This window comes from Aythya ferina (assembly GCF_964211825.1).
Source record: "Aythya ferina genome assembly, chromosome: 2".
Classification (NCBI taxonomy): Eukaryota; Metazoa; Chordata; class Aves; order Anseriformes; family Anatidae; genus Aythya; species Aythya ferina.
The window spans coordinates 97,373,319-97,400,646 of NC_140297.1; the positions used below are offsets into that span (position 1 = coordinate 97,373,319).

General features: G+C 40.0%; 1 protein-coding gene across 2 annotated transcripts in view; it reads left to right on the forward strand.

Annotated features, from left to right (window-relative positions):
• The window catches only part of ERP44 (endoplasmic reticulum protein 44), a 44,975-nt gene that overhangs the window by 6,386 nt on the left and 11,261 nt on the right, over positions 1-27,328 (forward strand). For both annotated transcript variants that reach the window (XM_084510159.1, XM_084510160.1), the window contains exons 2-6: positions 11,085-11,157; positions 12,840-12,879; positions 15,922-16,037; positions 24,710-24,894; positions 25,362-25,477. In XM_084510159.1, the coding sequence (XP_084366285.1) occupies positions 11,085-11,157; positions 12,840-12,879; positions 15,922-16,037; positions 24,710-24,894; positions 25,362-25,477 (530 nt within the window). The remainder of the gene's footprint in view (positions 1-11,084; positions 11,158-12,839; positions 12,880-15,921; positions 16,038-24,709; positions 24,895-25,361; positions 25,478-27,328) is intronic.

Below are 27,328 nucleotides of genomic sequence, written 5' to 3' on the forward strand. Positions count from 1 at the left end.
CATGTCCAACTTGTTTAATTTGTTTCTAGCTCAGTCTTACCTTGGGCAGTGCTTCCCTTCCACTGTACTCTGCTACTGGGCTCAGACATCATCAGAAGAAAATGATGGGAAGAAGGTGATGAGTACCTAAGTCTTGTTTTGGGGTCCTTTGCCATTAGGTTCCTTGCTTGTTGAGCAGCAGACCTACAATTTTCTCAGTCTTCCTTTTGTTGCTGTAGAAACCTGCTGTTGACCACTAACATCCCTCTGTAGTTTCAATCCCAGCTGAGCTTGGGCTTTTCTAATTTCTCCTGCCTGCTCCAGCAGTGTTTTTCTGCTCCTACCAAGTACTCCTTCTCCTACCTCTACCTTCCCTGTACTTCATTTTTCCATTTCTGAACTCATCCACGAGTCCCGTGTTAACCCACGTAGGCCTTCTGCCAGACCTTAATGACTTTTTCTGCAGGTGTTGTTGTTTTTGTGCTTTGAAGAGGTTGTCCTTGAGCATCAGCTGGCTCTCATGGGGCCATTTCCCTCTCGGAGCTGTGTTCCAGGAGTGGACTGAATTGTTAGCGAGACCTGAGTGTCCTGCAGATGACAGATGGGAATTACCACGAGCCCCGATCATTACTGAGGTATAGCTGGAAGCTTTCTCAGCATGATGAAACGAAGCACTGGAGCTCCCAAAGGCTTATTTCATGGAAAAAGTGGGCTACTCCATTACGAAGTGTTTGGACAGTGCTCTCAGACATGTGGTTTCAGTTTTTGGTAGTCCTGTGCAATTACTTGCTTCACTTCGGGACCAAAATTAAGGATTTGCTAACCTGCCTGGAGATTTTGAGTATATGGTTTGCTGCATTCACTTTGGAAAGGAAGATACTCTCCCTGGCACTGGGGGAGAGACTTTGTTTTTTTTTTGCTTTTTTATTTATTTTTTTAATCTCTGAAGCTTTCTGTCCTAAAACGTGTTCATGAAACACAAGCCCAAAGTGGAAAGTGGAGCCCTAGAAATGGAAAACAGTAAACAAACTGGTTCCTTGGCAATCCTTGTCTCTCGTCTCGCCTGCCATCAGTGATTCTTGCCTGGTTTTCATGTGTCTTATCGAGGTGCATCCAACAAAAGGTTTGTGAAGATGTCTGCTTGTGCTATGGGGCCTTTTTTTGGTTTTAACATTTGTGAAGAGAAGTGGGGAGAAGAATAGCAATCTGACCTCTGTTGTAAGATGAAGCTTATGTTTCATCTCCAAGTGGATTCACCTGGCAATGGGGCATAAACCTGGAGAGACCTTGTTCATTAGGAGCTCTGCAAGGAAGCACTTCGAAAGGCGAGGCAGAGGTGCCTGTTCCAGTGGTCCTGAAAAAGAAAACAGCAGCTGTGGCAGTGTGTTGCTGTTTCCCATAGCTGTCCTGACTATCAAGTGATGATAAAATTAACTTTTTCAGAAGCTTCACCAAGGGAAAGTGTTTCAGTGATGTACCCCCATTTGTAATCCCGAGAGCTTTTTGTTCCTTTAGTCCCATTGATAGCCCCTTTCCTAAATCTTGCTGGAAGTGCTCAGCCCCTCAATTCTTTGCCGGTTACAAAGATTATGGATTTTCATAAATGTGTGTATGAAAATACTTTTTCTTCCCCCCCCCCCCTTCTCCCTTTTGAGTTGATCCACTTGGGATTTTGGAGAGAATGACTGCGAGACAAGCGGGTAGCTTCACAAAGGTAATTAAGACAGTACGTGGTGCGAGGGTGAGCAGTTAGGGGTTCTTTCCTCCTAATGATCTGTTAATTAGTGGAGGGAGCTCAGCCAGTGTGGGGGCCTCTCAGGAATTACCGTTGACTGACATTTCAGACTGCTTTGGTTAAGAACATGTAATTGCAGGGGGGGAGGGCTCTTTATTTTTGTCTTTCTTCTATTTTCAGTGTCAACACAGGCCAGCAGAATTTGCTAAGATGGCACAAAGGTATATATGTGCGTGCATATATAAAATTAGCATCACCTAGCTAGTAAGTATTATTCTAAAATAAGCTTGCTACCAGTTCTCGCCGCGCGCCACGTGAAGGTGTTGCTGTTATTTTTAGGACTGCTCTGGAATGCTTGCCTTCAAGTTTCCATGGGAGTCGTCAGCCTGTTGGCATAGCTCGTGCTCCTTGGAGGAGGTGAAGCAGCGGTGGGGTATCCCTATCACGTTCTTCTGTGCATTCCAGAATATCTGTGGCATGTGTCCCATCCCCTGCATTATTTACAGAGTAATCCACAGCAAACTCACTGCGTGTGTGCAGCCCCTAGCAGCTGGTTAGGGTCGAAATAGCTCCTGTGCAGCCTGAAATTAGCCACTCACTCTCCAAGCTCTAACTTGCACGAGCAGATGTGGTCCCAAAGGTGAATTTTTCAGTCTGGGTCCAGGCAGCATTGCTTTAATTAATTTTCTGTAGAAGATAGCGAATTGATCAGTTGTGAAATGTATCTTTTTTCCTCCTTTGAGAGGTTTTTCAGCTTCCAAAATATAAATTAGAATGCAAGTGTGGAGTGAGTATTTCTATTACTGCTTATTTGGGAAAAACCCTTGTCCTCTCATATGCCACTTGAAGGTAGCTAGTAATAAATACCTACCTGAAACATCCAGGCAAAGCATTTGTTACAGGCAAGAAAATGGGTTGCCAGTGAGCTTCAGTACACTGAGATTTGTAGTTTACGTCTCAAAAATGGATGCTTGTGAAGTGTGAGTCACAAATCTGCCTGAAAAGAAATGAAAACAATCCAAGTAGCTTAAACAAAGGTGATGTTTTAAACGGATTTAGGCTTTTCTAAAAGAGAAGAAGTTGGGAGCTGTGACGTTAAGGGAGTAGGAAGCTGAAGCAGCAACCCCACCTCATATCTTAGAAAGTTGGTGGTTTAGCAGTTGTGAGGTATTCTTCCTTCTTTGGCTTCCCCAGAAGAAGAGGGAGGAGCAGCAGCAGCCCAGGACTGGCTCTCAGATGGTTTTTCATGTAGAAGCTCAAGTTTCATATTCTCAGGGTTATGTTGCAGAGCACTGTATTTGCCTTGGTAGTTGCCCAAAACCTTAACCTCCTGCTGAAACATTAGGAGCTCATCTGAGGGAAGGTGGCACCTCGGTCCTGCTGAAGGAAGAAAAAATCCTATAGCACCAGGACGGTCTCAGTGGTACTGGAAGGACGTGCTGCTGGAAGTTGTCGGCCTGAGGTTGGTAAAAGGGGCTGCTTGGGTGCACGTTCACCTGAGACTGTGGGGTGCAGCGTGGCTGCAAACCCCAGGAGGGTAAGAAGGTCGTTTTAGTTGTCGTCCACATGCTCGCTTCCCTGCGCCGGGCGTGTTGCTGCTGTAGTTTTGACAGCTGTTGCTCTGAGCATGAAAGAAGGATGGGCCAAATCAAGTTGGCCGGGCTTCCACGTTCTTCAGCCAATTTTGTCATTTGGAAATACGGCGAGGCGGCAACACGAATATGAACAGCACAACTTCAACACTGGTATCAGACGTGATGTGGCTGCTTGCGTTCCCTTATATTGTCTTTAGAGTTCAAGCACCACATTTTGCTTCCCTTTGGGTGGGGGAGAATGACCCCAGCTGTATTTTTCACTTCTTAAGTGTTTTGGTCTAATGGTCATTTTCACTTTTTTTTTTATTATTTTTTTTTTTACACAGTGCATTAGCTGCAGACTTTAAAGCAGTTTGGACTCTGCACCTCTGGAGTCACAGGGTTTAATGCTTCATCTTTCAGTGCTGATATAAGTGTGGATATGAATGCTCTGCCTCTAGAACTGGCTTTGTGCTCGCAAATGTGCACGTTTTCTTGCTTACTGTTCTTCTGGGCTCTCCTGTGTAGAGCTCCTGAATACTTCCGTCCTCAGAGGAAAATAAAAAAGGCAGCAACAAGAGGAAAAATCAGACCAAGCAGAGTAGAACCCGTTTCCGAGATGTTGCCACCCAGGATCGTATGCAGAATGTTAGAGATATGCAAAAGTGCAGATTTCTCGAAGGCTGCGCTTTCAGTATGCCACCTGACTGATATTTTATCTAAATTGCCTCGGAGGTATTTCTGTCATGGAGAGCTAGTTCGTGCGTGTTTATGATAGCCTTTTAATTTGCACTTGAGCAGTTGTTTTCAGTGATTGCTACCTACTTGGAAAACAAGTTCCAGCCTGAAAGGCAAACCTCAATGGGCTTGTCTTTGCTCAAGTTCCATCTTTTTTTGCACCACAAAGAGATAGATAACTGGATGTTTTGGAGCAGAATTGAAAATAGATTGTATTTGCGCTCCTGAATACACGGTTAATGAAAAGATAAGCAACTGAGAGTGAGTAGGTGTTGAAATTGAGTATTTCAGTTGAAAAAGCTTGGTTTTTGTCTTGTTGAGCAATGATACTGATAGGTACTAAAATCTACTGAAGTTAATACTTAACAGGAATTGTGTGTTATTTTTAAAGCAGCGGGATGTGCGTAGGCAGCAGCTGCGGAATAATCTGAAGGAACGAGTGTACGAGCAGATAGATGAATTTTCTAAGACAGCAAGCAATCGTGTGAGGTCGGAGATGCTGTTTCTGCCAAAACACTACAGCTACTTTCAGTTCCCACCTCTGAGATGACACTTGAAAGAAGAGTTTCTGAGTTGGGTCGCCTCTCCTTCCATAGAACTGCTTAACAGTTTTGGTTTCATTTCCATCGCTGGTCCAAGAAAGGACAGAACAGAGAGGGAATCCTCAGTTGTTGTATGTTCTGCACTGGCCCTGTCCATATGAACTGGAATAAAGGTGAGAAGAAAGACTGTAGATGATCCTACTGAAGAACAGGATAGTAGAAGAATGAAGTTGTCGATTTAAAATCTAAGGTCTAAGCTCTGCGAACAGTTTTGGTAATGGCTTTTGTGTGTTGTAGCAGTTGCCTTCTCGGAGAACAGGCTTTTCTCCTTGGCATAGTGAAAAAGAGTTGGGACGCTGCCTGTAATGGGACACTTCACACAAGGAAAACAGTGTGTTATGGCCTTCACTGGAGTTTGCCCTTTTCCCTCTGGGTCAAGAAGGGAAGCAAGTCAAAGTTAGAGAAGAGTTGAACTGAAAATGACTTCGAGGTCTTATCTCTGTGACATTTTTTTAAACACGCCTCGTGTCAGTTTTGAGCCCTGACTCCAGCATTTCTTTAAAAGACGATGATCCTTAGAGTTGTGCCCAGAGACCTGAGCTCTAAAGCTGTGCTTAGATAGATGCATGGGGCTGCTGTTCATAGCCTTACCGAAAAAAAATGTGTTGAATTGCACGTTTTGATAGCGAGGTTTAATTTCCTTCTCTGCAATGGACTTTTTGAGTGAACATATTGAGTCCTGTAATAGGAATGCACGAGCTGTTGGGAGGTAAATTTACCCCATGTTACAGGGGGCCTTCAGTGCTATGGTAACAAACCATTGAGATACCTCTTTGGCTGTGAATCCTTCCCAGCCGTAAAGGGCACGATGTTTATCAGGTAAAAAATTGTTCTGCAAACTTAGATATACGTCACGGCGAGCATTGTTTAGTATTTTGAGTTAATGTGGTTATGTCACTGATAATAACAGATAATACCTTTATAAAAACCCCGTTTGATGGGCAGAAGGAGGGGTGGCAGCCTTCAGTTGGTCTAAATTATGAAAATGTTCAGGCGTGCCCTGGAATACGGCAATGACAATTAAGGCACTCTGCTGAGGGGGTGAGTTACGGTCTCTTTTCCCTGATTTTCCCCCGGCATGCTGTGTTTACTGCTGCCTGCCCCTGCTCCGGATGCTGTGCTTCGTTGCAGAGCTGCTGGGAACACAACCAGTGGGACGTTCCTGATGGATGGCTCCGAAGCCAAACTTCAGGAGCTCTTACAATGCCTGTCAACTTCAGCTCCGCTTTCCCCTGGGATTCCTTTCAATTTGTAGCATCCTGCAGCAGGCTGTAAACCCATCTGCTTCCCCTCGCCTGTGAGTTTCATGCAGATCTCGGAGCAGCGGCAGATAAGCAGCGTGCATAAAGGAAACGTATTTGGGGACTGGAAGGCAGCTGCGGAGTCCTGTGGGGCCGAGGCTTCAGGTAGTAACTGCAACGTGTCAGGCTGGATTAGAGGTAGGACGGAGCTGGTTGCCAAACATAAAATGATTTGGTGGAAGGGGAGAGAGAGGCGGTTTCATCGTGTGCCTGTAGGATTTCCCAGCAGAAAGGGCTAGATGGGAAGTTTAGCAAGTGAAAATGAAGGCTGGTCTTGTTGGCTGCCTTGCAGCTGTAGTGCTAATTAGAAATCGTAGTGCTCCAAGAGTAGGTTTTCTGTGTTTTTCATATGGCTTGCTCTGGAAGTGAGGAGCTCCGTTTTGTTATGTGAATTAGCAGCAGAAATAACCAAAAAGCTGAAATACACCAGAACTGTTTTTCCCTTTTCTTGCAGGATTAAAATTGTGCCCTGTTAGTTAAACTGCCCCTTGTGCAAGAAAATGGTGGGTAACGTGCAATGAATTTGGGAAGGAGATGCCACTAAACCTCCAGGCCTGCTTCCCCTGTCTGGCTAGAGCTGAAAGCACTAATTGCTAAGAGGAAAATGTTGATAAAAGCTTTACCTAAACCTCCCGAATGACCAGCGGGCTTCGTTAATTGGGTGTGTGCTACTGAGCAGCAGCGCTGTTGGCAGCAGAGCCATTTAAATGGCGAGCGTTTTCATTTCCTTTTTGGAAAAGGGATCTGAAACGTGGCATTTGAAGTCGGAGAGGGCTGCCTCTGAGGGGCTGCGGGGTGAATGGGATGGGTTGGGTCCAGGCCTGCTGTTTTACGTAAGGCGGCTTGTGCAGCGCTCTGCCATAATGTCAGCGGAGGACAATGTTGCCTTTTGGGCAGTGCTTTGAGGTCTGGTGTTAGAAAAATCCAAAATGTCAGCTGAAGTGGAGTTACTTCTCAGAAACAAATAAATAATGCTCCTGCCAGGAGCTGCTCCAACTTGCAGCGAATTGTTTCGCTGTGAGTTTGTCCCCTCCTGCGGCCCTGGCTGGTTCTTTTCACCATTCAGCGTGTGGTTCGGGGGATAAGTTCAAAAGAAACCCCTGTGATATTGCTGCGTAACTTCTTAAAAGATTTCCTCACAACTGAAGAAAGTGGGTCAGACCTGCTAGGGTTTCTGTACCAGCCGAACTTCCCAGTGAAAACAAGCACAGAGTTATCTTCAGAGACTTCCAGGAAGCAGGGCTGATCCATTCCGGCCACGTTTGGCAGGGTTACTGAGGACGAAAGGAGCAAATAAACATACACAAGTGTCATCTCCTTTTCCCTCTGCCCTTATCAACTAAGTTTTATCTTCGCCAATGCATTGTTCAGTTCCTGACTTTTTTTTCCTCAGCAGTGCATTCATTCTGTAAGCATATACATAGTTTCTACCCTTGCTTTTTTAGTCCACATTTTTTCACATTTTTCTATAGAGATCGAGTAACTTATAAACGCAGTCATCCAACTTTTGCAGTTTCAAGTATTTAGAATTTAAATAACCTACAAATCTATATTTTTGACAGATTTCTTTTTGAGTTGGTTCTGCCAGATTCCTTCACTCAGTTCGTAGCTCCCATGCAGTGCAAGTTGGTTGGAAAACTCTTTCCCTGCTTCCAAATGTGAACAGTTACTTGTGTGCATCTGATGTAGGCCAGTGGAATACTAAATTTGCATTTAAAAGTTTGGAAAAAAATCTTGTGTTGTTTTTTCAGCTACAGTTTTTCAGAATTTAAGTTCAATGCCTGCTTTAAAGTGTCCAACTGATGTTCAGAAACATTTTCCTCAAAAATATCGTATTTTCTGCCCCTGTGTATCATTCACAGGCTTCATCAAAGGGCAGAACATATTCTCAAAGCTGTGCAGCTGCTTAACAATTTAAATACGAATTTATATCCCTGCGTGTTAAATATTAATGTAGTAATATCACAAACCATCTCGCGTCTCTGGGGACGGCGACATTACTGGGTCAAAAGGGTGTGCTTTGTTCCTTACAGGCATTGTACCTTGATGAAAGCATCAGCTGAAGTGAGTCTCCTGTCTCACTTCATTGGTATTTCTGGTATTTCTGAATTTTGGTAAAATTGGTATTTCTGAAAAGAAAGTTGTTTTTTTTCTCCTTAACTCTGTGTACTTACCGTGAAGGTTTTGGCACCCACAGTTATTCAGTTGGTATAAAACATTGAAGAATATACTTAAATTTTGACGAAATAGATATTTTCATATTTCTAGTGGGGAAAAAAGTATTTCAATCCTCTCATATTTGCGTAGCTTCGGGGGAATTAAGTTCTTAGACTCAGTGTTTTTCTCCTACTCTTTCATATGGAGGGGCAATAGGATCTACAGCTTGATCTCACTTTCATCTTCAATATATGGAGATGACTGAAGTCTTTGTTTCGGTACTCGCAGCTTGCACCACATTTTTCTGCAAATAAGAATAAAGAAAGCAGTGAAAATTTTTATTTGTGCTATAAAGAAGTGCTAGGTTAATTTGCTTTTTCCTGTACATAGCACAGGATCCAGCAGAGGACTTTATTGGTTAGTAAGCCCTGCGCTTTGACTGTGCAGGTAAATATTTGCACTGAAAGTTAAGGTGTATTGTAGCAGTCCACAAATGAAACTACAGTTCCCGTTCTGTCTACCTGCTAAGTAACACAGCCTGTTTCCTGGTGGCAAACATAACATAGATAAGTATAACGTTTAATTTATGTTTAGTTCATCCTATTAGATGAGATTAATGTTGCTGCTGTAAAGTTGTATTAGAAAAAGCCAAGTTGTTTAAGGAACTGATATCTTACCCATTTGGTACGTTAAGAAAACATAAAATCTGAGGCTCTTGTGGAAATATTTTTTCCAAAACCTGCTGCAGGCGTTCTTTTGAAGTTCCCTCTGTCTAGAGGCTTGTGTGAATTTTTTTGTGTAAGCAAGCACTGCAGGGCAGGTCAGCCCTGTAACCTTAAAGCATACAGCCAGAGGGTTTCGAGACCTCACAGGGCAGCTGAAACCCTGCAATCCGCAGAGGAATTTGTGGTCACCTGTGGTTAGATGAGATGACAGCCAGCAAAAGGAATATTGGGTCATACTATTTGTTAGGTAAGATAATAGTCTAACTGGTACTGTTAATCATTGCTGCTGCTTCAGTTATACACGTGTTATATCTAATCTAACACTTCCAGCTTGAGTGTACCAAAAAAAAGTGCGCTAGCTCATTCGCCCGCTTAGCTGTCCTCTCTTCTTGCTGGTCAGCGACACAGCATCGTCAAAGGTACTTCCCCAGAACCGACCTGCCATGACTTGTGCAGCTCAGAGATTGTTCAATGAGATGTTTCTGAGCAGATGGTGTTGTTCTGCAGTTGGTTTTGGACATGGACCTTACAGCTCATCCACTACTTCTGTTCATAGGCAGTCATGGTAAAACCAACCCTTAGACATTTGTGCCTGGCAGAATTCAGGTGCCACAGAACGAGGCAAACGCTTCCAGAAGTCATAGACTTGTGTTTAATAATGTCCAATTGTCATTGCTTTTCCCTTGCTAAGTATTTTCTTCTACAGAAGCTGGTGAGGCGTCAGCCTGTAGTGTAAGATGGACTCTGTCTGCAACCCAGCAGCTTCTAGTTGGGAAATAGGAAAGGATCAGTGTCTTTACTGGCAAGAGTTTAGTGATCCACAGATCCGAAGGAATTGAAAATCACTGCTGGAAACCTCACCTGCGTGCCACGTACAATGATAGTTTCAGACTTATCGACAACGTCTCTCTGTAAAAGACTGCCACAATTTCTTAAGCTGATTGTAATGAGAGAAGACATCCACCGCGTCTGGTGTTTTTGAGAAGTCAATGTTTGATAAGCATTGGCAACAAGTGCTAGGAAACTTGATGTTTGACATGGAGTTAGTCTTTTGATAAGTTGTAGACAGCATCAAAGAAAAGAGTGCCCTGGGGGCTTGCTGCTTGTAATTGTTTCCTAAATCTGTCACACCCGTAGCTGCTCAGCCACTGGCATGGTCTTAGAATAGGAGAGGTGTTGAGCTCTTCCATAAACACAGAGATCCTTGTATCACAATGCTCCAGTTTCTCTCCATGGTGTGATTTGAATGTCATTTGTTTCCTGCTATTTTTTTCCCCTCAGTGTCTTTGGTAAAACCAGCCATGTCTGCCTGTCTAGGCTTAAGCAGAGTTTCTTTGCAGCTGCCAGGACCAAACCTAAGGCTCTGTTCTCTACGTGATTCCTTGACCTGTATGCCTTCCAGTCAATTTTCTACTGAAAACCTTCCTTTCCCTTTCCTATTGTCTCTGTCAGCCAAAGGATCGTAGGCTTACTGAAGAGCAGGGTGAAAGGCCCCTCAGTGGAGCAGTCCAGGCCCTGGCCCTGCACGGAGAAGGGCTGACTTCCTGGCCAGGGGTTATTCGAGCACGAAACATTCATGTCCCAGTCAAGAGTTTGTGCTGTCCTGCTCAAAAACTTCCACGCCTAACTCTTCTGAAGTGAAAGTGAGGTGTAACTTGCTGAGATAAACCAGCAACTTCAACCCCTGTCTTCCCCCACTGCGTTTTGGGGTGGAAGAGCTATGCCAATGGCAGTGAATATGAGAGCGTGCTTTTCCCTAAGGCCGGGTGTCGCTGGGGTAGTTCCATTAAGAACAATCCATGAGCTGCTTCCTAATTGGAGAACTCACATCAGCCTGATCATTCAGTTTTTATTTAAAAATAAATAAATAAATAAAACCAAAAAACTGGTGTCTCTGTGCCGGTGACATGCTGGGCCTACGCACTTGTGCAAGATTGTTATGTGGCTAAAATGTGGGTTTCGTTTCCTCAGAACACAATTATGAGGGAAAATTTTTCTTAAAGGTACAAAAACTGCCTGTAATATTTTTCCCAACACAGTAGACAATCATATGAAGAGAGTACTAGTTTTGCTTTAACTTTGTAAGAATGTTTTATCTGTAAATAAAGTTTATTTGTGGCAGTGCTATCATCTGAAATGCTTGGTCTGACTTGCAGTTATTCTTACTGCTTGTTCCTCTCCAGCTTTTGAAGCACGGTGTTTAAAACCTTAGGTACATAACTACTTTATTGTTGAAACTTTACATACCTTACTGGTTTGTTTTCTCTTTTTAGGTGTCTTGGCTTTTTAATCCAACAAGAAGCGAAATAACAAGTCTAGATAGTGGAAATATAGATGACATTTTAAGTGAGTACTTTGATTTTTTTTTTTTTTTTTTTTTTTTTTTTTTTACTTTAATATGTCTACAGTCACTTACCTGCGAGAATCTTGCAATGTTATTAGATAAATATGCATACCCTAGCCTTGGAAATACAGATTGCAGTCTGCATATAAGTTCTAAATACCTGTGATCAAAATTAGCTGTCTGAAGCAATGTATCACTTACCAGATTACTTCACTGTAATCTAAATGAGAACGTAGGCTAAGAAAAATACCTGGTGTCTTGTTTGCAGATGGGAGCACTTGATTACATAACCAAAACCTGTCAAGAGAACGTTTTAAGAGTTCTCAGAAAATAGCAGCAAGTGAAACCCTTGCTGGTAGTGCCCTTAAGTGCCTTGCTTGTTCAGCTGTGCTTTTTCTGAGGTTAAGCATTGTCTTGATTCCTAGTGCCTCACAGGAAGGAGACACATAAATTAGTATTTCAATTACTGTCTTAAACTGATGTCTATTCCTTGTCTGAAACCTTTTTGCCTGAAAAGCACACAATTTGCCTGTCTAGTTGTCTTCATATGAATGAAAAAAAGCAAAAACCCTTCTCTACTACCTACCTACTACTATAAATACTTCATAGGTCATAACCCTAAACTTCTGCATGCCCTGAATTTTCATTAATTTCCTGTTTACCACTTGCTTTCCTTGCTGATAATGAAAATCCTAAAGCCATACTTTAGTACAAACTGTAGTTTTTTCCAGCCTTCTCAAAAAGTCCCTCTTCTAGCATGTTGTCTTTTACAGGCTGTTCTTAGCATCTTCATCTTTGCTTGTAGCTGCTTCATAACTTTGTCAATAGTGCGAATTTATCTAGCAACATGAGTGCTTTGTGAAGTTGTGTGAATGATGTTCTATAGTTCTAGCACTTCTCTCAATTTTATTTCAATATCTAGTCCATTCCTAGTAATAAAAATCAGTTTACAGCATGGTTATTGTATTGTGCAAAGATCACAGTTTATTACAGAGTAGGGTATTAAAGTGTGTGTCCTAGTTCTGATATCTCTTCCCTTTTTTTTGGGTTGTAGAATGATGTAGAGAGCATTATTTTGCTACCTTAGCATATACACCTTTAGTATTACTTCTTTTTTCAAGCCTCCCTTAGTATTGGGGAGGTTTGGGGCGTTGAAACTTTGTCACCTTTTGCCCTAGTATCCACCTCTTCAGCAAGTCAGGCAGCTTTAGACAGATCAGAGCAAGTTGCACAGGCAGCCTGCAAGTTGTCATTCTTCTCACCCGAAGAGCTAACGCTTAACACTTCAGCTTTTAACTTTTTCTTCTAACACTTAAGAACACACCATATAATGCTTGAGAGCTACTAGAGTACAGCTTCTGGGTTTGAGTGCGTTAATTGACTTACTTTTGGTCTCCTGTGTCATTTACTATTGTGTCTTAAGAATTGACGTCTTTAATATCTAATATATCAATAAAGTCAATAAAATACTTGACTGGAGGCCTCTTTCATCACTTTCCCACATGCTATAGATTACATTTCAGATAAGATTTATCCTAGCAGTTTTCTAGTGGATTGTGCGCTGAATAATCTAGAAATATTAGTTCTTATGGTTTGTTTGCATATTTGTTATGATCTTAGATTGAAGTGCTAAGAAGTTTGCCTCACAATGTGACGTTGAATTCTTTTCTTCTTCCCTTCCCAGACAATGCAGATGTTGCTTTAGTTAATTTTTATGCTGATTGGTAAGTTGCATAAGTATTTTCTTTTTCTTCCCCCCTGTGTTTAAACTTTTGCCTGTTGAAAACTGTCATGTTTGGCGCTGGTATCCTAATTAAAGATACAGTGGTTTGTCACTTTCAAACTGGATCTCTCTTTTTTTTTGTTGTTTGGTTTTGTCTTGATTACTTCCCCTTCTGCTGTTCTGCCACCTTTTGTTTCATTCAGGGCCTCCGTGAGAGAAAAAAGGGTTATGTGGCAGTAAGGAATAACACATTATGTGATTGTGTGGTAGCTTTTTTGTTTGTTTGTTTTTCTCTTCTCACAGCAAGAGAAGTTTCATTAATTTTTTGTCTCTTGAATATTTTGGGTACTAGCATATGTTAATTTTTATTTTTCTTAAGAGTCACTCCCATTCATACATACTAGTAAACAAAAAGCCTGAAATTACATTAAAAATCAAATTCGTCTCTAGTATGGAAGGCCTTCCAAGTGAGAACTAGAGAATTGAGGGATGAAATCTGAGCAACTAGACAAGGAAAAAGTTTGGGCTGAGACATTATGAAAGACATACTTAGCTGGAGCTGTGTAATTGGATTTTTCTTCAAACTTGCCTGTAAAATTGTTGTTAGAATTAATTTAAGCACCCATGCCCTATTTTTTTTTTAATTGTGTTCGAAGTAATTTTGAATGTTATGTTCCAGCATTAATACTTCTCAAGGAACCTTTAACAAGGGGGAAAACAGAAAAATATTCAGGGGAAATAGAATTTAACATGCAAATTAATATGGAAAATGAGGTCAGAGAAATAAATCACTTTCTCCCTTCCTTGTTTAAAGTAAATAGCTTTATAATGTAAACCAATACATAAACCAAAGTATTATTATACTTTAAATATTCTGCTTGCTGTTTTGCTTTGTGTGCACAAAATGTTGGCCATCAGAATCAAATATCATCGAAGGGGATTAAACTTCTAATTCCTCTCACCTCTTTGACATTCCACTGTATGTCAAAGTCTGTAGGTCCATATGGCCTAGCAGTAGCAAGCACACCATTTTAAAAGAAAAATTACCAGTTTGCCTTTACTGATAATTCATTTAGGCGATTTGTGTTAATTTAAATTCATTTTTAAAAGTGATTTTGAAAAATTAATACCCGGTCTTTTCATATAGAGTGAAGTTCTCAGTGAAGAAGTTTTTAATGCCTTCATTTAAACTTTCCATAAAGATAGAGATTATACCAAACTAAATCAGTTTAATAACCTTTGTATATGCCTCTGTCATTTTATAGACTATTTTTATGTTCAATTAGTTTGCATCTGTTCATTTGGTACTGCAATCTCTATTGATATGAGGCACATTTAAACTGATAGAATTTTTATGTAGAGAGATTGCATTCATTTACCAAGAAAATTGCTTGAGATTTCTTTCTTTATAATGGTGGTACAACTAACTAGGTATAAGTAAGTAATTAGCTCTGATCTCTTACCTGTTCTGTATAGAATTGTACATTGAAGCCTGTCTTTAAATAAAACTTTTAATATGGTTATTTTCAGACTGTGGTCTGCAGATCCCTCACAGATGATAGACTACTTCTTGGTTATGTTTAATAAAATCTTTTGAAAAGCAAACCTAATGAGAGCAATTCTAATACACTAAAAAAATGTTTGGATTTTGCAGAAGACAAATTGCAGGAGACTATTTTAGGACTTGATCTAGCAATATAATAAAGTCTTATTTTAGGACCACGTTAGCACAACCCCTGCTGCACTCCCTGCTGTGGTCAGATCCTTTCTATAGCAGGTTTGCTTTGAATTTAAAGTTGTGTGTTCATTTTTAAGTCAATTCACTGGTTGCTAACAGGCTATAAGTTTAAAATATTACAACCTTAATGATGATCCTTATATATAGGCCTTCAGGGGGCAACCCACCTAATATTGTCTACTGCCAACCTATGACATAAATGAATTGAATGAGAATGGATCAGCTTTGCTGATGTAGATGCTCTGCTGTAAGAGTGGAGGACAATGAGGGACAAAGAAATCGTATATAACACATCCATGCTACATAAATGCATAACGTACAGTTGTGCTGGCCGGAGTCAGATTTGCCTTAGAAGATGAGCCCTAAGCCCTGTTTGTATTTCCAGAGCAAAACCTGCCTCTACGCTTGGAACATTTCCTGTTCTGGGCAGTGTTTCAGTGTGGGCTGGTTTATTGCAGGTTTGCTTTTAGATGCTGTGGTGTGAGGTCTCATGCTGACAACTTCCACAGTGCTGTTGTGGGTGTGTGTCTTCAATTTAAAATTCTGCGATGTATTTAGCAGAACAATTTATAAAGTTGCTTTATTGACATATTAATAATGAACTCGTGCACTAGTGTTACCATAACCTCCCCAAAACCACCAAAACATCTGGGGCCTCTTTCACCGACCAACATCTACAGCCTTTTTCGTGGTCAGAAAGAGGATTTGCTTCAAAAGCTGACATGGCTGGAAGAAAGGTCCCATGTATTATTATTATTTTTTTTATTCATAGTGATCTATTAACAGTCTGTTTAAGTACTAGGCATAATTTCCACCAAATTCAAGCAATAAAATAATAAGCAACACTTCTGTTGTTGACCCATGTAAAGTTCTCTCTTTGATATTCCTTGAAGGTGTTTGTTGGTGAATATTTTAATCTCAACAGCCCAAGTCTTTTTACTAGATTTTTGAAACTCCTTCCCCACAGATAATTCAGTTAGAAAAACAAAGTTTTAGAACAAACTTCAGAAAATACATTCTATTTAGAAAGACTTACAATTGTCTAATGTTGTTTCTTAAGGTGATAAATCAGGGACACATCTTGAATTGCTTTTTTTTTTTTTCCCCACCTGAGTTATTGAAGTTACTTTTGAACCTACTTTTATCCAATCAGTTACTGGCATGATCACCAGTATATGTGTTGTTTGTTCTACAGTAGCTTTTCTTTCCTTTCTTTTTCCTTTTCCTTCAAATATTGAAATGTTCTGTGAGTCACCAACCAAAATATTTCAAGTTAATATTTTGAAATCTTTTTCTTTTCCACAGGTGCCGCTTCAGCCAAATGCTGCATCCTATTTTCGAGGAAGCTTCTAATGTAATTAAGGAAGAATATCCAGATAAGAATCAAGTGGTGTTTGCTAGAGTAGACTGTGATCAGCACTGTAAGTAAATCCTGATTCAGTTTTTCTTTTTCCTGTGATATCCTGCCAGTAGGCTATTGATGAAATTGAAGTATAAAAATAGAAATACTAAAGAGCAATCTAAAGTGTAGTTGGTTGAAACTGACCCATCATTTAGCCCAGAGACAGTTGCTTGTATCAGTGAATCTCTTCTTCCAAACTTGTCAGGTCAATCTCCAGTGCTGTTTTCTTATTTTATCCATAGATGTGTATTTGCATGTTCAGAAAAAATTCTCATTTATTGGGGGGGAAAAAAGGTCTGGGGTTATAAAATGAATTGGGTTACTGTGGAGCCAGAGAAGCACTAGTACAACACAACCAAGAAGCAGCAGCAGCTGTCAGCGTTGACAGGATCTTCTGCTCAGCAATTCCCTCTAAGAGTCTTGGTGGACTGCAAATTGCCTTTTGCACTCCTGGTAGTATATCAGAGCTGTTCTGCTTTGCTGTTTGTATGCTTATCGATAAAAAGTTCCTGATTTTGATGTTCCTGTCCCCCTAATTACATGAAAAAGATAAGCCAGAATTTACTTATATTAATCCCAGAAGTTTTTTAATCTCATAAATTAATCCCATAATAAGTAGAATGTAAGGAACATCTGCTACCTACTGAAAAACAAATGGATAGCACTGAGATTATTATGGTGGTTTTTTGTAGTGGAAAGTCTGCTTTATTCTTCTGTGCTTCTGGACGAACAGCATTTGTAGGCATAGTTTCTTTACAGTAGTTTGAAATTCCCAAAGAGTAGTAACAGTTGCAAATGGCTTCAAATCCCAGCAGAAATTCAGTTCTGATACTCAATTGTAGTACTTGGTCGTTACAAAACTGTTGGTTTGTAAGAAGAATTACACTTAAAAATTTGATTTGCGCTTAGTTTGTAGCATATCCCTGGGATTTACCCTTGACCTAAAAGTTGTGTTTTAGTGCTGCGTTACAAAAATGTGGAGAGAGAACCTTGTAGGACAAAAGTCATCTGCATCTCTCTGAAAAGTGACTGCTTTCAGTCATGCATCCGTGGAGGTGCCCAGCAATAAGAGCTTGTGATCTTGAAAGAGATCTCAAATATAAAAAATACATTTAAGGAAGCAAACAGTGTCAAACAGGTATCTGAAGTGGAAAGTAAGCTGACTTTTCAAACTGTTAGGAGTGGCCAAGGAAATTGTCTTGTCCCTTCCCAAAGATTAGTAAGACCAATTTGTGACCACAGGAATCCTAAATGCCACTGAGACACAGGATGCCTTTTAAAGCCTCGGCCGGGAAAGGGGCATGGCATTATTCACCTGAGGTGTGATATGAACGGTTTTGAAGCATTTGGCAGCCTTCCTATCTTGGAGTATTAGGGACATGTTGAAAAGAAAAGCTGATAGAAAAGTTTGAAGATGTATGTTCTTGAAGAGCAGTTAGGTTGTGCGTGCTCACAGTTGTCAAATCTGTAGGCAGATCTCCTTTAGTGCAGAGCAGCACGTTTCTGTGTCTGCCTGTAGCATTTCCAGAGCAGCTGCAGCAGACAGGGTGCCTGCCGTGTGCTGCACAGAATGTCCTTTAGGCCCCTGGACTTTAAGCCCAAGAGGCTTTTTGGTTTGTTTGTTTTTCCTTTCCCATTGTAATGCTGTCTCCTGTTAAACGTATGTTTTCCTAAACTGCATTCTTGAACAGCCTTTTCTAGAATCACAGATTCCTTATTTTCTAGAGCCTGGAATGAAGGCAATGAAATTTTTTGGAGTGGTATGTTAAAGACTACATGTTAGACTTTGCTTTTGCTGAAGCTCTCCTATTCAGTATTTTGTCTTGGTGTAGCTCCTGCATCTCAGAATAAATGAATTACCCCCTGGTCTTTTAACACTGCAGTTGTAGAAACTAAATGCATAGATATTTTTATAGCAGCTTATTAAGGGAGTTACTCTCACATATTTGAAGTCGCTTCTGCATATTCTTCTGTATATATTCAATCACTTTCATCAGTGATTTTTTTTCTCAGAAAATAAACTGATTTGGCTTGGGGAGGGAGAGGGGATTAATGACAGTCTGATGTTTGGTTTGCTCTTTTTAATTTATTTTCTTGCCCTTTATGTCTTATTTTGGTGTTCAACAGTCTGGTTAGCTCATCTTTTCATAGATTCCATGATATTGATATGATATCGACTGAAATTTTTAATAAAATTCTCAAAAAAGACTGTAGTAAAATCAGCCTGTGTTGCTGAGGTTTGTTCTTAAGATTTACATTAACAATCCAAGTCTTTACTTTGTTTCCTGCAGCTTGAGATGTTTGGGGAGCTCAGAAGCAGTCTTTGAGCTGCTGGATGCCTGATGTTTAACCATGAGATGTTCTTGCCTTGGCAGTTACGTGCCTCAGAAAGCTTCTTTTTCCCCAAGTATTCAAAACCCTTTAGGAGCTTGTTACTTAATCTTCTCATATGGTCATTGAATTGAGCTGCTAAGAGCCCGTTGGAGAGCTCAGGCCTGGATAGAGGAGGAGATGCTACAGCAGAGATTGTTTTCCTTCCCCTGGGAGTTGGTCCAGAGGGAATACCTCTAGTTTCCAGTGTTTATTTGCTGGGTTGTGAGCAATGATACATTTCATGGCACACGTTTATTGGGTGTATTCTAATGTATAAGTGTTTTAACTTTATAATTTTAATGTGTGTAATAGGTGACTTATTTTCTTTTGTAAGAAGGGTGGATGTTACTATAAAAACTAGCTTTTGGGCTCTTCTGTAGTAGCTTGCATACTTTTTTCCTGTTTTAGCTTTACATTTTTGCATGTGTCTATGTATTTTAGCAACACTAAAAGGTATATGCCAATATTTTTGGAGGTTTTGTGCCTGTAGATTTCATACAGTTAGCAGTTCCCTGTGAAGATGATGTTTGAGAGATGGCGGATTATTTGCATTACAAATGGTCTGTTTCTTGAAACCAAGACTCTGCGGGGAACCCAAAGAGCTGATGTCAGGCCACTCAAAAATAGCTTTCAAATGGTCAGCTAGGCATGGATACTTTCCACTTAATGCACTATTATTGAAGCGCTCTGCAGGTCCCAACAGCTCACACCGGCTTCTGAGGGCAAGGCAAATTAAAGAGAATTATTGATGCGCTGCCAAATGTTTGATGCTTAATGACAAAACCATCATTCTGTCTGCTCTTATAACCAATATAAAGATGTTTTTTGTTTTTTGTTTTTTGTTTTTTTCTGGGAAGTGATAGTTAGGCCCCAATGTGATGAAATACAAATTCTAAATATTAACAGTCTATTAAGCCTCAGTATGTGTTAGGGTTTACGCCGCTTCATCAATATCACGCAAGATAATTATAACAGAAATGTGTACGTTAAATCATTGATGTACACGTTTTGCTCATTACGCTGTTGTGAAACATACATTAAAGGTAAATCTGTTGAGGCAAGTGCTCTGTTTGTTTCCAAGACTTCAACCTTTTACAGCTCATAAATATCTAAGCTTCGCTTCATTGTTCGCTGTTGAAATCTTTGATGGTTTTGTTGTGTTCAATTAAATAATAATTGGAATAGAGGTGCATATTTTTTATAATATAGTACCTGGTTAAAGTGACCTTCTCTATAAATCTTTCTGCATATACATTATTAGGAAGGTTTTATTTTGTTGTTTGTTTTTGTTTATTTGAGGGTGGTTGTGGTTTTTTTGTTAACACAACTAAGCAGCAAAGTTAGAAACCTACTTAGTACTATTGACTTACGATGTTTCTGTTCTGTAGGTGAGTGAATATTGCAATACAGAAGAACTCATGTTTCTGGAGGAAAGTTTGTGTTATGAACAGTTTCTATGAATTCAAAATTAGGATTTCTGGGACAGAATCCTTACGAACTCAAATACATATAGGCGTTTAACACCTACTATTACTATTATTTTCTTTTACACAAAGAGGTTCCTGGCTTTAAAAAAAAAAAAAAAAAAAATAATAGCTGGTTTGAATCAATCTTTGAAATAAAAGTGGGATGTTGAGAGGTGCTTTGCTAGACAGACTTTTTTGGGATCTCCTGTTCTTTTGAAGTATGTTAGTGAGCTGCTGAGCTCTTTGGGTCTAGCAGTTCCCGTAGTGTGTGCTAATGTTAGTCATAAAAATTATTAAGACTGTATTGCTGCTGTGCCTTTAAGCAAAATACTTCAATGTCATGACTTTGGGGGTTCATAAATGAAGTTAAATGAAACTGTAAACAAGCAGAAGTGTGTTTGTCTCATTCCTGCCATTTCAGGTGGGGAAAAAATAATCAGGCTGAAAGTTATCTTTAGGTAAAATAAAAGAGGTTGAGAGGTTGCTGATGGCTCTCCTCAGGAGAGCCATTTTGTTAGGCTGTGGGAAAAGGTTATGGGATACCTACTGATGAGGCCCCGCTAAGAGAAGGCAAGGCTGTTGTGAATGCTCCTTTACAGCAGAAGGTGGTCTGGATTTGCTGTTTGCCAGCTTCTTACTGGCTGAGTTTGATGTAGATCATCGATTGCTTTTCTTCTACCTGTTTCGGGCCAACCTGCAAGTCGCCAGCATTGTAGTCATCGGTGTAGGATGCCTAATTTAGATGGCCTCTCCTGGTATTTTCTAACTCTGCTTTATATGGATCTCTCCAGGTCTTGCGAGTAGTCTCTGCTTCCAATATGCAGCTGAAGGAGTTTGCTGCCTTTAAGACAGAAAGTATTGCACAAGGGTGAGGAAGAGCTAAGATGGTCTGACACACAAAAAACAGATCAGTGTTAGGTGCAGCAAAGTCGAGCTAACTTACTGGTTTATGCCAATACTGATACAGCTTTTGAGGCAAAGAAGGGATGCACCCTACACAGCTCCTATAACAATCACCTAAAAATTAAGGAATGCAGTAGCTTGGGTTTGTTCTTGGTCTCTTTTCTCCCATAGCTCAGGATAAGTATCGATACAATGCATTTGTAAAGAGAACTGAGCAACCACAAAGACATTCGTGTTGGAGCATATTGAATTAATGGGAGAAGGTCCGGGCAGCTTAGGAATGGTTTCATGCCAACGTGTACACATGTGAAACAGGGAGGAGAGAGTCACTTGAATTCAGCAGTCATCTGAGCTCTGCTTCAAGCTTCTGATTCATAGGAGATGAGAAAAAGGTCGAGTATGTCAGTCGCTTCCTCTTGTAACTAGCCTGAAACCATTCTGGTGGCACAGGCAGAAGGCCAGTGATTTAATGAGTAACTGGGCAAAATATGGATTCCAGGTTTGTACCATTTAAAGAAAATATGAAGTTGTAGCTGGGAGACTTTTTCTTTCTTTAGGTAGATCAGCCTCATCTGTAGCGAATAACTTTGCTCATCAGAAAATGGTCAGTGAGAATGGCTGGAAATATTTTAAAAAATTAATTTAGGATTTACTATAACTAATGTGATCTGTGAATGAATTCAAACAATATTCCATGTATTTGCATTATGTATTTCCAATTTTAAAAGGAATATAATGTAGTTGCTCTGCTTGTGCTAACTCTACCTGTATCAAATGCCAGGGTTTAATGAAACATTTAAGATTTACTCTGTTTGACTTCTGAATGAATTCAAACAGTTTTTCATGCACTTGCATTTTATATTTTGTAAAAGGATGGTTTTCAAACACTTCCTTCTGTAGGACTGTCATCTCTCTGTGTTAGTTCAAATACCAGTATTCATGGGATCTCAGTGTAATTTATGAAGAGCATGCAAGTTCTGACTTATGAAATGATGTTTGAATTCAGTCTTGGCAGTGGGAATTTTACTACCATCATTTTTTTTACACAATGTCCATGCTTGATGAAGATTCACGGCTTTAGGGACTGCAGTCTTAGTCGCAGGTAATGTTCAAGACCTCTTAAGACACAACACGTGCATCCTCATATAACTATGGAAACAACATGAAGAAAAAGTCCACGTTGTGAGGAAAAAAGGGTAATTTTGTTGTTGTCTTGCTGCGGAGGTTTGTAGTGTAGTAACAGTCTTTAATCTCAATGTCTTTCTGAGAGGCCCGGGGGGAAACCTTGATATGTAGGGCTCCTTGTCTTTCACCAGACCCTGGTCAAATCTTGATAAGCTGCCAGACAGTCAGGCCAAAGGTCCTTCTATCAAAAAGAGAAAGGCAGCAAATGGCCAGTTTGCTGGTTGCTGGTGTACTTTTTCTTCTGGTGAGTAAATACGAAGTGATCCTTCCCCCAGTGTACTTCCTGGCTTCTTGCAGGCAGCTCTTACATGCTTCAACTAGAAAGTAGCAGCATTTGAAAGGAAAAAAAAATTCTGATTTGATACTTAATAGTGAATATGTAGATAGGTGTTTTGTCTTTCTTTGAGAAACTAATATTAATTTGAAATAAAAGTACCCTGAATTAAGGGGTAAAATGTCTTTGCCTTAACTTTAATCAGTGCATTAAAAACTGACAGGATATTTGGGAAACAAGTCAAATCCTTTCTCATGCCACAATTCAACCTATCAATTTTCTCTGTTTTATAGTGAGGCATGTTAGGAACTGGGCTTTGTGAGCTCCTGAGCTTGCTGGTTGGAGGCATATTCAAGAAGGTTTTGGTGGAGTAAATGTGGTTCTCATCCCTGCCATGCAAATCTTAAGTTCTCAGACTGGTACAAAGATAGTTTTCGGCAACTGAAGCTGCAAGTGATAACTTCTTCACAGCAATTAAAGCTGCTGATGGTTTCACTGAGTGTTCTCACTGAATGTTTTTTCTTCCCTAATAAGTCTAAATGAGACGGAGAGCGTTATGTTCTGGAGGACATAAGTTGCATGGGATTTTAATTTTCCTTTGCAGCTAAGAGATGTATGTTAGCTCCCCATTTTCAGTACGTTGCTTGTGACAACTGCCTTTAAATAATAGTTTACAAAGGACTTCTGTCTCATTTCTTTAAAAAAGGAACAGAGTAGGAGTAAGATAGCAAATCTGCTTCGTGGTAAATATGTAATCAAGAAGAAGTGACGTTCTTGTCAGGGTTAATCTTCACATTTTTCAGCACTGTTCCAGATATGCTGCTGGTCAGAATCCAGCCTGACCCTCATTTACTTGCCCTTACACTGTGGGGCCAATCCAGATCACTTGAGATGTACGCTTGGACTTCGAAGGAGCTTGTGAAAAGCTAAGAAGCACCAAGGGCACAAGCTGGAACACAGGAGGCTCCATCTGAATGTCAGGAAGTCCTTGTTCACTCTGCGGGTTGCTCAGAGGTGGTGGAGTTTCCCACCTTGGAGATCTTGCAAAGCCTCTTGGGCAGCCTGCTGTAGGTGGGTGTCCCTGCTCGGGCAGGGCGTTGGGCCTGGTGGCCTCCAGAGGTCCCTTCAGCTCGGCTGGTCTGTGATCCTGGGGAAGGTGGTGAGATGTGCCTTCAGCCCTCAGTTTCTATATCTTCCTCTCTTCTGCTGTCTGAAGAAAACTTGTGTCTCCAAAGGATAAATTGGTCTATTAAAGTTCACTTTCTCTTTCCTTGAAAGAGAAAAAAGCAGAAAGGAAAGCAGAAGAGGAGTGGCTGACTAGAATTAATCACCTCCGAGGACGAGGCAACTCTGGAAAATGGTCCGAGTGATCATACCTTGAGATTCAGTTGGCTTTTAGGTACAAACGTGATTGATGCTCAGGTAAACTGTGTCCCGTCCTGGTGTTTTAATAGAGGACACCCAGTTTTCATACGGGCAGTGAGGTATTTTGTTTTCAGATATATTTGTGGGGAGGAGAAAACAGAAGGACATAATTAAACAAAATTATGTGGATGTGGAAATCTATTTGGCGTTGCATGATTTGTCTGTACTATTTGTTTTTAGCCCTGTTTTCCTAAGAAGCCAAAGCTTATACAATCACCTTGTTTCTCCATTCGCTCCTTGTAAAACTTCTTGAAGCTTTCTGCTGAACTTCGACCGCATCTGAAGGAGGGAAAAACATTTAAAGCTATTAAGTACTTATGAACTTCGTTTAAAGTGGCTGTTGGATGTTAGAGAGGCACAAAAATAGTTTCTGCACTATACAAAAGGTTGTTGTAAAAACAGGTCTTGCTTCATGAAGGCAGTTCAGGGCTAAAACAAAGTTGAGCTCCTTGGACAGACGTGAATGAAGAACAGTCTCGAAGGGAATGCCGACACTACTTGTATACAGATGTTCTTAGTGTCGAAAGCTGAAATCTTCAAAACCTGAATAGCTCAGGATTTGTCACAGCTGTCTTCTGGACTTGTAAGCCAAAAGAAATATTTTGCACATCCACATTCTCTAGAACAGAAGAGGTGACGATTATATTTCCAGCACTGTAAGTGAGATAAAAATCATAATAAGCTTAAAAAAATAAAAGACAGTGTGGTTTGTTTTATTAAGATGTGCTTGTGTGGATTGACTCAGATTTGGGGAGCTTTTAAGATTCTCATTTTCCTGCTATACTGTCATAGTCTTAAACTTCAGCTGCTTTTTGTAGTTGTTCACAAGAAGTGTACTATGTGAATATAGTTTAGCAGAGTCTTTAGTTGCCTAAATTCTGGTCATGATTTTTTTATGAAGATACATAATATAGCTGCTATCCATTCTCCCCTACAGCGACTTTTTTAGTTTCTTCTTTGAAGAGGTGGGCTGCTGGCTCAGAGATTCCCCTTCTATGTGCATGTATAAATAAATACATAAGATACTGTGCTCAGGGTTGGTTTTTTTCTTCATTTCTTTTTTAGCGGATATAGCTCAGAGATACAGGATAAGCAAATACCCAACACTGAAGCTCTTCCGGAATGGAATGATGATGAAGAGAGAATACAGGGGCCAGAGGTCTGTGACAGCAATAGCAGACTATATCAGGCAGCAGAAGAGCAATCCTATTCGGGAGGTCCAGGATTTGGAAGAAATTAATGCTGCTGATGTAAGGATTTTGATTTTCTTCCTCCTAAATATGTTTGTGTTTTTTTTGGTGAACAAGGGAAAGACAATGTATTTGAAGTACACGTTTAATACTTTGGGGATTTTCCTTTCAGAAATATTATGAGTGACTTTTTGAACGAGTATTAAAAAAAAAAAAAAATACTTCCAGTATTAGGAATTATTCCAATATAATCAGTCTTCCAACTGCATTAGTTTACTTACAGTAATACCACTACCAAATTACTTATTTTTACTTTTAATCACTTGAAATGAATTGTATCTCGTATTTGACACGGTGATTCTGAATATTAAAGTATTAGTCTTTTTATTAATACACACCATCTGACTGCAAGAAGAAATGTTTTGGACTGTTGAATGAACAACATTTCTGTATTTAATGTCATTAGGGAGCATTGATAGTTTCTGGTAATTTGAGATAACTTTATAATATAACCTTTGCTTTTACAGCGCAGTAGAAGAAATATCATTGGATACTTTGAGCAAAAGGACTCCGACAATTACAGAACTTTTGAAAGAGTAGCGAATATTTTGCATGATGATTGTGTATTCCTGTCTGCCTTTGGGTAAGTTTTTTTTTTTTTTTTTTTAATGCTTCAATTGCATGACTTCATTACTGAAACTATGTTAATGAACTGTATATGGCTTAATTAAATGGATTTCTTTTAATAATTTCAGTGTGGTATAACTGAAGAGACTAGGCATCCTCAGATAAATGCACTGAGAAAAGTGGAGGAGAAGGAGGAAGAAAACTTTAATCTTAATGCTTGTTGTGAAATCTAACCGATTTACCTCCTCTTCCTTTTTGTTGCTCTTTCTCAATCATTTTAAATGTAACTGGGAAGGTTTTAGGGGAGGTTGCTGGACAGTTGTGTCGCAAAGCTCCTGCTTCCTTGCAGGGGAATAAGTAAAGAAGAGTTGGGAAAGTTCTTGGCAGAAACTTTATCAGTTTTGTAGCTTTACTGACTGATTCTTTTTTACAATCTTTTTTTTTTTTTCTTTACGATATTACTGTTTTCATAGTCTTCTTTCTTTTTGTAGTTTTTTTTTTTTTTTTTTTTTTTTTTTTTTTTACCCTTGTAAAGAGTAATTCAGGAGTTTCTTGCTTGTTTCCTCTTGGGCTTGGAGAAAAAAAAAGGGCCTGATTTCTGGCAATTACAAGGCAATTGTACTGATGAGCTACGTGGTGTTAGCCTGGAACAACCTTAAGAAATTCAAATTTCTCCTTGTTATACAGATTTACACCAATGTTTAAAAATATTAAAATACATTCACTGGGGAAAGCAGAATAAATTGGGAGTGAGTGATTTTCTTTTTAAGTAGCATAATAAAATGCAATTACAGACTCTTTCTGCAGTGTTCAGTGTGCCAGCAGCAACCAATTTAAAGTGATTGGGCATTAATGTGAATGCAGTGGTTTGCAGTCTACCCGCAGTTGCAAGATCAGGAATTGGTATGGATTATACCAGCTTTTATACCACATACAGTTGCCCTAAGGGTTTTTTGAATTGGATGTAGCGCATGAGGAATAGCGAAGCAACTGGATCAAGGCAGAAAATTTCATCTGTCTGAAGAAATTTTTTGTCAGTCTCTTATGCCTCTTGAAGTCCTTTTTTTGTAAAAGTCTTGGAGGCAAAGAGGGGAGTGTTTGTAAGATACATTGAGTACAGGTGGCTCTCCCTTATTCCACTTCCTAATTAGATATCCTATGTCTGTGTAAACAGGCTTGGCCATGGGAGAATAATCCGATCTTGTGCAGCTGATGTTGGTCTGTCAGTCTCATCCCAAAGAAGTGGCCATTATCTCAAGCATGTTTTCTGACAACTGCATCCGTTCTGGTTCTCAGGGCAGCCAGTCTGAGTTACTATTAGAATTATTTTTTCCCCTCTCAAGTTACTTTTTTACTTCTGACTCAGCCTCTCGACAAGCCCTGGGAGGGATTTCTGACTTGGGGATGAACAAAGAGTTTGGCAGGTGTTGTGGTAAGGCAGATCTGGCAGTAACGTGAGCCATCGTGTTCAAACTTCTCATAGGTTAAAAGTGAAACAGATGAGTTTGGCAGGAAAAAGTAACTCAGTCAAGGTAGAACAGTTCCCTGCTATGTTAACGTGGTTCTGGCCTCAGGTAGTTGTAATAGCTTATTTTAAAACTGCATTAGTGCTGCTTAGTTTAGGATCATCTAGATAATTATTCTGAAATCAGCTGGTCTTTACAACTCTGTTACAGTTTGTGGGGACCACAGAGCAAGACGAGTGAGAGAAGAGTTGTAAGGAGAAGGAGATAGGAGGTATACTGATGAAGAGATACCAGAGCTGGTATTTAGAGGTTTATTTTACAGTAGGGCAAATCTGAAACGTTCATAGTAGTTAAAAACATGGCTTTGTGCTCTTGTGCTGCAGCATACAAAGTCAAATGCA